At 42.5% G+C, this 8,533-nt stretch overlaps 1 protein-coding gene across 2 annotated transcripts; it reads left to right on the top strand.

The window, feature by feature from the left end:
• Window positions 1-6,271: 6,271 nt before the first annotated feature.
• SMIM26 (small integral membrane protein 26) lies at window positions 6,272-8,533 on the top strand. Of its 2 annotated transcripts, none has more exons than XM_030825731.1 (2): window positions 6,272-6,442; window positions 8,207-8,533. In XM_030825731.1, exons 1-2 carry the CDS (start codon window positions 6,325-6,327, stop codon window positions 8,374-8,376), a joined length of 288 nt encoding a protein of 95 aa, XP_030681591.1. In that variant the 5' UTR covers window positions 6,272-6,324; the 3' UTR covers window positions 8,377-8,533. The 2 variants fall into 2 exon arrangements, with proteins under 2 accessions (XP_030681591.1, XP_030681592.1); XM_030825732.1 differs by having other exon boundaries at window positions 8,210-8,531.

Genomic DNA, 8,533 nt, shown 5'->3' with positions numbered 1-8,533 from the left:
TCTCTGTGTGTGTGTATGTGTTTTAAGTGACTTCCTTAAGAGGTGTTTGCTGAATCTAATCCTCATAATTAAAGTAATATATATGCAGGATCAAAATGAAACAAATACCTTATCCTAAAGAGCTTATAACAAATAAGTTACCTCCACTCTGTAAACTCAGACCTACTTTTTGAAGATAACTGCTTTTAACCTCTCCTTACAAGATTTTTGTTGTTGATGTATTTAATTTTAGCCCATGTCTCAATTCTCATTTTCAAAGAATCAATATATTAATATGCCTTTGGTCATTTTTGTATTTTTATTTTTATATTATCAGGATTGGCAAAATGTATATTCTGGGTCAGGTACAGAGGCTCACACCTGTAATCCCAGTGCTTTAGGAGGCCAACGCAGGAGACTCACTTGAGGCCAGGAGTTTGAGACCAGCCTGGGCAACATAGCGAGACTGTCTCTACAAAAAATTTTAAAAGTTACTGGGCCATGGTGGTGTGTGGCTGTAGTCCTAGCTACTTGGGAGGCTAAGGCAGGAGGATCACTTGAGCCCAGGAGTTCAAGGCTGTAGTGGGCTCTGATCATGCCACTGCACTCCAGCCTGGGTGGGAGAGCAAGACCCTGTTTCAGGAAAAAAAAGAAATTATATTCTGGCCTATTATCATATTTTTTGTCACTAAGTTGATTGTGAAAGCTGAAAGCTCCTAAGAAGCATTTACACAGTCGTGATGATGCAAATATTGTTCAAGTCCAAGCCAGGTAGGATGACATTTTTCTCTAGGGTGCTAGTGTCCCAGTCAGTCCCTATGCCACTTGTAGGAAAACATTCCAAAGGACAGAATCAGAGTTACTTTCTTACATTCCATCATGTTGGCTTGCTCCCTACTTGGATTATGATTTCTTAGATTTGCTGTGGTTTTCCCCAGAATTTCTAAATTTTGTTTGCTTTTTGAGAGAAGAAATATTTTGCTCTCTATTTACTAAGAAATTCTAGCTTATTCTACTGAATGAAGTCCATATTTTTCTTCTTTGGAGACCACTGATGTCCCCTTTTAAGGGGGGCCAATAACTTTGACCTACTGCACAACTGTCATCCAGGAATTTCTTCTGTTTGGAATCTTGGGTTAGTTCCACTCTTCCCTTTATTCCATAAGGCATTTTGCAATCTCAAATGACTTTTACTAAAAGGAGTACTTGGGGAGAACTCACTGGATCTCAGCATATCTGCAAATCTATTCTGTCTTCATACTTTACAGCTTTGCCAGGTAATAATGGTTTGGATATTTGTCCCCTCCAAGTCTGTCATTGAAATGTAATTCCCAGGATTGGAGATGGGGCCTGGTGGGAGGAGTTTGGGTCATACCGGTGGATCCTTCATGAATGGCTTGGTGCCATCCTCACAGAAATGAGTGAGTTCTTGTCCTGAGTTCAAATGAGGTGTGATTGTTTAAAAGTGTGTTGGCTGGGCATGGTGGCTCTTGCCTGTAATCCCAGCACTTAGGGAGGCCGAAGTGGGCAGATACCTGAGGTCAGGGGTTCGAGACCAGCCTGGCCAACATGGTGAAACCCCGTCTCTACTAAAAATACAAAAATTAGTCGGGTGTGGTGGCTCGCACCTGTAATCTCAGCTACTCAGGAGGCTGAGGCATAAGAATGGCTTGAACCCGGGAGGCAGAGGTTGCAGTGAGCTGAGATCGTACCATTGCACTCCCTGGGGGACAGAGCAAGACTGTCTCAAAAAAAAATTTTTTTAAGTGTTACCTCCCCCCACCTCTTCCTCTCGTTCTTGCCATGTGGTACATTGGGCTACCTCTTCCCCTTTTGCCCTGATTGTAAGCTTCCTGAGGCCTTCGCCAGAAGCAGATGCTGGCACCATGCGTCCTGTACAGCCTACAGAACCATGAGCCATAAACATAAACCGTAAACCTCTTTTTAAAATAAATTACCCAGTCTCCGGTGTTCCATTACAGAGATCCAAAGACAGACTAACCCACTGGGTCTAAAAGTATAGGCCCAAGACAATCTCAGAACTTTGGAGCCATTCTTTCATTCATTCAACAAATACCTATCCAGTACTTGTTGTCTATGGAGTAGTCTTCTAGGCATTGGGAATACTGCCAATAAAACAAAAATTCCTGTTTTCATAGAGCTTATGTGTTAGAGAAGACCAACAATAACAATGTTAGAAGTAAATGATATGGCTGGGCGCGGTGGCTCATGCCTGTAATCCCAGCACTTTGGGAGGCCGAAGTGGGCAGATCACCTGAGGTCAGGAGTTTGAGACCAGCCTGGCCAACATGGCGAAACCCTTTCTCTATTAAAAATACAAAAACTAGCCAGGCGTGGTGGTGCACACCTGTAATCCCAGCTACTTGGGAGGCTAAGGCAGGGACAAATTGTTTGAACCCAGGAGACGGAGGTTGCAGTGAGATTGTGCCACTGCATTCCAGCTTGGGCGACAGAGCGAGACTCTGTTTCAAAACAAAACAAACAAACGAAAAAAACGAAGTAAACGATACATTAGAAGGTAATGAGTGCCATGTAGGAAAATGAAGCTGGAAGCTCCTATTAATTGGATGTTGGACCAGCTGGATTGATTCCGATACTCTATCTTTTGAATTTGTATTTGAATACAAGTTATTGTACTTCTTTTTGTCTCTGCCCTACATTCTAGCAGATTCTAGCAGAGTTTCCTATCTTAAAATGTTGAACATTGGCCAGGCGCGGTGGCTAACACCTGTAATCCTAGCACTTTGGGAGGCCGAGGTGGGCAGATCACTTGAGGTCAGGAGTTCAAAACCAGCCTGGCCAACATGGTGAAATCCCGTCTCTACTAAAAATATTAAAAAACTAGCCGGGAGTGGTGGCGGGCCCCTGTAATCCCAGCTACTTGGGAAGCTAAGGCAGGAGAATCACTTGAACCTGGGAGGAGGAGGTTGCAGTGAGCCGAAGTCACACCACTATACTCCAGCCTGGGTGACAGAGGGAGACTCCATCTCAAAAAAAAAAAAAAAAAAAAAACTTGAACATTTACATTTTTCTGTGTGTTTTCCAAGAATATTTTTAGTTTTGGATATAATTTTTAATACATCATATAGAAGAATACATAAAGTTGTCTGTACAGATTAAGGCCAAAACGCCCTCTTCAGCTTTTCTGTTTCAAATTAACAGAAAAAAGATTGTGTGATAGACCCAGCTAACTCTGGGGTTCTCTCAAGTGTCAGTGAGTTAAGGAGCTGAGGGAACTGCATGGTATGACATGGCCATGCAGGTCCCACCTTGGGGTACCAGTGACTTTTTCCATAGAATGTAGGGGGTGGCAGGGTGATAGCACTGTGTGGAAAACAGCTATCGTGAGAAGGGGCCACTAAGCCCAGTATGCCCAGTGAAGATTCTGAACTCCATCTTTTTATTAATTCTTAATTTTTGTGGGTATTGAACTCCATCTTGAAGGTAAGGCAAGCAGCCTCTGACTTATCTTAGGCAGAGGATGAAATGATAATTTAAGGTTTGAAACACACTCCAGAGAGGGAAGGATGAGAGGAGACTGTAATCCAGGTGAGAAATGAGGCCTAAACGGAGACAGGGTATTTAGACAGAGGTGACAGGATGTCAGGCGAGATGATTCCAAGTTTCTGGCTCGGGCAAGTTCTCAACCACTCTCTGAATCAGGGAAGAGAAAGGGAAGGTTTGTTTCCTGTTGGGAGTGGCATTGATAAATTCAATTCTGAACATTTTTTTTAGTTTCAGGAGCTTGTGGAATATGCAGCTGAGGATGCATAGCAGGTTGACAGTAACAAGAATTTGCTTTCAGAGAATCTGGAGTAGATTTGAGAGTTATTAACATATAGCATAGGTATCATGAGTAAGGCTGATGAGAAGGATGAGAAGAGACACAAGCTTGAAACAATACCAATTTTTCTGTTTTGTCTATGACTATTGAGCTATAGTTCACATATAATAAACTGCACCCATTTAAAGCATACAGTTGGATAAATCTTGACAGAAACCACCACAATAATCAACATACAGAACATTACCATCACCTCTCAGTCTCCTCAGACCCTTTTAGCCCTTCCCTTTCTCCACACCCTTACTGCAGACAACTATTGATCAGCTTTCTCCCACTATAGTTTCCTTCTAGAATTTTGTGATTGGTTTCTTTTGTGTCCGGCTTGCTTTTTCACTTAGCATAATCCATTTTGAGGTTCATTGTGTGGTTGTATTTATCAGTAGTTCTTTTTTTTTTTTTTGAGACGGAGTCTCACTCTGTCGCCCAGGCTGGAGTGCAGTGGTGCAATCTCGGCTCACCACAACCTCCGCCTCCCGGGTTCAAGTAATTCTCCTGCCTCAGCCTCTGGAATAGCTCGGATTACAGGCGCCCGCCACCATGCCCAGCTAATTTTTGTATTTTTAGTGGAGATGAGGTTTCACCACGTTGGCCAGGCTGGTCTCGAACTGCTGACTTCAGGTGACCCACCATCTTGGCCTCCCGAAGTGCTGGGATTACAGGCGTGAGCCACCTCACCCAGCCAGTAGTTCCTTTTTATTGCCAAGTGGTACCCCACTTTTTGTTTAGCCATTTACTCGATGGATATTGGGGTGGTTTCTATTTTTCCTATTAAGAATAAAACTATGAACATTCATGTACATGGCTGTGTGTAGACACAGGTTTTCATTTCTCATGGATAACTAGAAATGGAATGCCTGGGTTATATGGTAGGCATATGTTCAACTTTTTAAAAACTAAGTTTTGCAAAGAGATTGTAACATTTTATGTTCCCATCAATAACAGTTCCAATTGTTCCAAATCCTTACAGCTCTTGGCATTCTCAATCTGATTTTAGCCATTCTAGTACGTGTGTAACAGTCTCTTATTGTATTGTTTTAATGTCCATTTCTGTGATGACTAATGATGCTACTGTACTTATTGGTCATTTGTATATCTTCTTTCGTTCTATTCAAATTTATTGCCTGGTTTTTAGTTGGGTTGTATTTTTATAACTGAGTTGTAAAGGGTCCTCATATATTCTGGATCCAAGTCGTTTGTTAGATATATGTTATTGTGAATATTTTATTCTGTGGCTTGGCTTTTCATTTTCTCAACTGTGACCTTCAAAGAGCAAAAATTTTAATTTTTTTTAAAAAGTCCGATTTATTCATTTTTGCTTTATGCATACATATATAAAATGAGATGGGATCTCACTATGTTGGCCTTGCTGGTCTGGAACTCTTGAGTTCAAGCAATCCTCCCTGCTCTACCTCCCAAAGTGCTGGGGTTACAGGCATGAGCCATCCCGCTTGGGATGCCTTTTTTATTCTAAGAAATTTGTGCTTATTCCAAGATGGCAAACATATTCTCCTGTTTTTTTTCTAGGCTTATATTAAATAGTTTTAGCTTTTACATTTAAGTCAGCGATCCATTCAGAGTTAAGTTTTGTGGATATATATTTCTGTAGGGCAGAACATCAGTTTTTAAAGGGTGGGCAAGGTGAAAAGAACCCTGAAGGATACCAGGGAAAATGATGTTTTTGAAGCCATGAAAGGTGCGGGTGGGGTCAGTGGTGGCAAATGCTTCCGAAACCAAGTTTGAGTGTGGCTGAAAAGTACTTAATGTCAATTTACCGAGCCTACCCTGTGCCAAGCACATCACACTTGCTCTTAAGTTGTTCAGTCTATTGAAGGCATCTTGCTTTAAAAAATGTATGAATAAGACAAAAGCTGGAGGTGGACGGAGTCGAAGGAGATTTTTTGTTTTTGAGACATGGGCACGTTTGTACGAAGGATAAACGTCAGTAATGAAGATGGGGGAGGGCTTAGAGAGTCAATGAGGGGAAAGGCTCCTGAGGCAGGAAAAAACAGGACCCAGAGCCTAGTGGAGGGATTAGCTTTGGCCTGGAGGTATTTAAAGTTCACCCAAGTTCCGAAAAGGAAAATGGGGGAAAAGAAGAGTTGCGGGGAGAGACAAGCGGTATCCCTGCAAATCTGACAACTGGAAGAGGAATTGGAAATAACCTTTTCAGATACCGTCTGGAGCCCACGAAGGCATTACAATTCTGCAAATGAGAAGCTTCTCCTCTAAGAAGTTGTCATTTAGTCCTCGTCACGTGGCAAAAAGTATCGCACGCCCACAGTTCTGCACCCGAAAGTCCAGACACCGGAGTGACTTTCCGGACCAGAGGCCCCAAGATGCATCGGGGCAGAGCCGGAAGCGGACGCCGAAAACTGGTGGCTCCTTAATGGTTCCGGCGGCAGGGACGGCAGCGGCGCCCTTACCGGAAGTCCCGCCTCCGCCGTGGGCCTGCGAGAATCGAGGCACTCGCCGGCGTACTCATGTATCAAAGTGAGTTCGCGGCCTGGTACCGGCGGGTGTCGGTGGTCTACGGGATCGGCACCTGGTCTCTGTTGGGCTCATTGCTTTACTACGGCCGGACAATGGCGAAGTCGTCAGGTAGGGCTCTTCGGCGGGGCCTGCCCCGGGACACACGGCCTTCGGTGGAGAGTTCCCCGGGGGTCATGGAAACAACCTCCCTGTCCTTTAAACCCCAGGTTTATTCTGCAAAACTAATTGAAACGGGTGCTAACAGCCGTTTGTTATAATGGAATCTGCAAAGAACTAAACGCCAGGAATTATTAATACTTTGTAAATATTGTTCTTTAAATCTTAATCATTTACTGGATAGGGCCGTCCCCATACTCAGAATTGGAGGAATCTGTGTAAAGTGCAAGGTGGAATTTCGGAGACTCTGGCCGGTGATTTTTAAAGAGTGATGCTTCAGTACTACTGTCCCTCATCGTATATGGCGAGCAATTTCAGTACTTTCAGCAGCCAAGGCGTATTAAAATCTTCCAGTTACTAGACGCAAAGGGAGAAAGGTCTCTCAGCTTTGAAAAATATGCTGGAAATCTGTAGAGGCATTAAGTTGATTAGTGTGGTTGCTAGGGGCTGAGGGGTTGGGGAATGAGTGCCAAAGGTATGGATTCCTTTTGGGGATGAAAATATTTTTAAATTGATTGTGTTGCTGGTTGCACAAATCTGAATATACTAAAAAACATGAAATTTTTTAAATATAATTTTTATTATATAATTTTAATATAAATGTTTTTATAATAAAAAACATTGTATATTTTAAGTGGGTTAATCGTATGATATGTTAATTATATCTCAGTAAAGTTGTTGTGTAAAAACTATGCTGAAGATTACATTTGGTGATGAAGCTATCAGTGACCTGAAAGTACATGTGCCCAGCATGAAGCATTTAAAAACATTTTGGCCGGGCGCAGTGGCTCACGCCTGTAATCCCATGACTTTGGGAGGCTGAGGTGGGAGATTGCTCGAGCCCAGGGGTTCGGGACCAGTCTGGGCAACATAGGGAGACCCCCCCATCTCTACCAGAAAAAGAAAAAAGAAATTTTTATATATAATATTTTAGATTTACTTTATATATAATATATGGTAAAAATATTTTATATTTATATATAAAGTAAAAACATTTTAATGTCCATGTTTATGTTTTGTTCCTTCGTTCTTTTTTTTTTCTTTTTGACAGGGTCTCACCCTGTCGCCCAGGCTGGAGTGCAGTGTATGATCTCGGCTCACCACAACCTGCATCTCCTGGCTCAAGCGATTCTCCTGCCTCAGCCTCCCGAGTAGCTGGGATTACAGGCGCAGGCCACTGCTGCCCGGCGAATTGTTTTATTTATTTTTTTTTTTTTGAGACGGAGTCTAGCTCTGTCGCCCAGGCTGGAGTGCACTGGCGCTATCTTGGCTCACTGTAACCTCCACCTCCCAACTCAAGCAGTCCTCCTGCCTTATCCTCCCCAGTAGCTGGGATTATAGGCCCATGCCACCACGTCCGGCTAATTTTTGTATTTTTAGTAGAGATGGGGTTTCACCACGTTGGCGAGGCTGGTCTCAAACACCTGACCTCAGGTGGTCCACCCGCCTCGGGCCCCACAAAGTGTTGGGATTACAGGCGTGAGCCACCTCACCCGGATTTTCTTTTCTTTTCCTTTCCTTTTCTTTTCTTTTCTCTTTTCTTTTCTTTTCTTTTCTTTTCTTTTCTTTTCTTTTCTCTTCCTTTTCATTCCTTACTCCATTATTGGGGTTGGAGAAAGTGGACGTAATTCTTACCTTAGTTAATTTCTAAGACTTTAATGACTGCTAAGTTAATAATTCAGGTGTTCTTTTTTTTTTCTCTTAATGGTGATAAAGTAGACCAAACGGATGGCTCAACAAGTGAAGTATCCAGTGAACTCTCTGAATGCCCAAAAGGATTTTATGTGGAAACAGTTGTCACATATAAAGAAGATTTTGTTCCAATTACAGAAAAGATCCTCAACTATTGGAAATCATGGACTGGTGGCCCGGGCACAGAACCATGACTGGCTGCTGAATTCTGAAATCCAGGACTTGGTTCAACATTTAAATTTGATAGTTGCCTTGATTCCCATTTTGTGTTTGTGAAAAGTTATATACTTAAATTTGCTGTAAAACATAATCACTAATAATGTGCAATAAATATTTTCTTGAAGGAAACTA

Source organism: Nomascus leucogenys, chromosome 13, assembly GCF_006542625.1.
Source record: "Nomascus leucogenys isolate Asia chromosome 13, Asia_NLE_v1, whole genome shotgun sequence".
In the NCBI taxonomy this organism is placed as follows: Eukaryota; Metazoa; Chordata; class Mammalia; order Primates; family Hylobatidae; genus Nomascus; species Nomascus leucogenys.
This window is presented reverse-complemented; position numbering and strand designations above follow the sequence as displayed.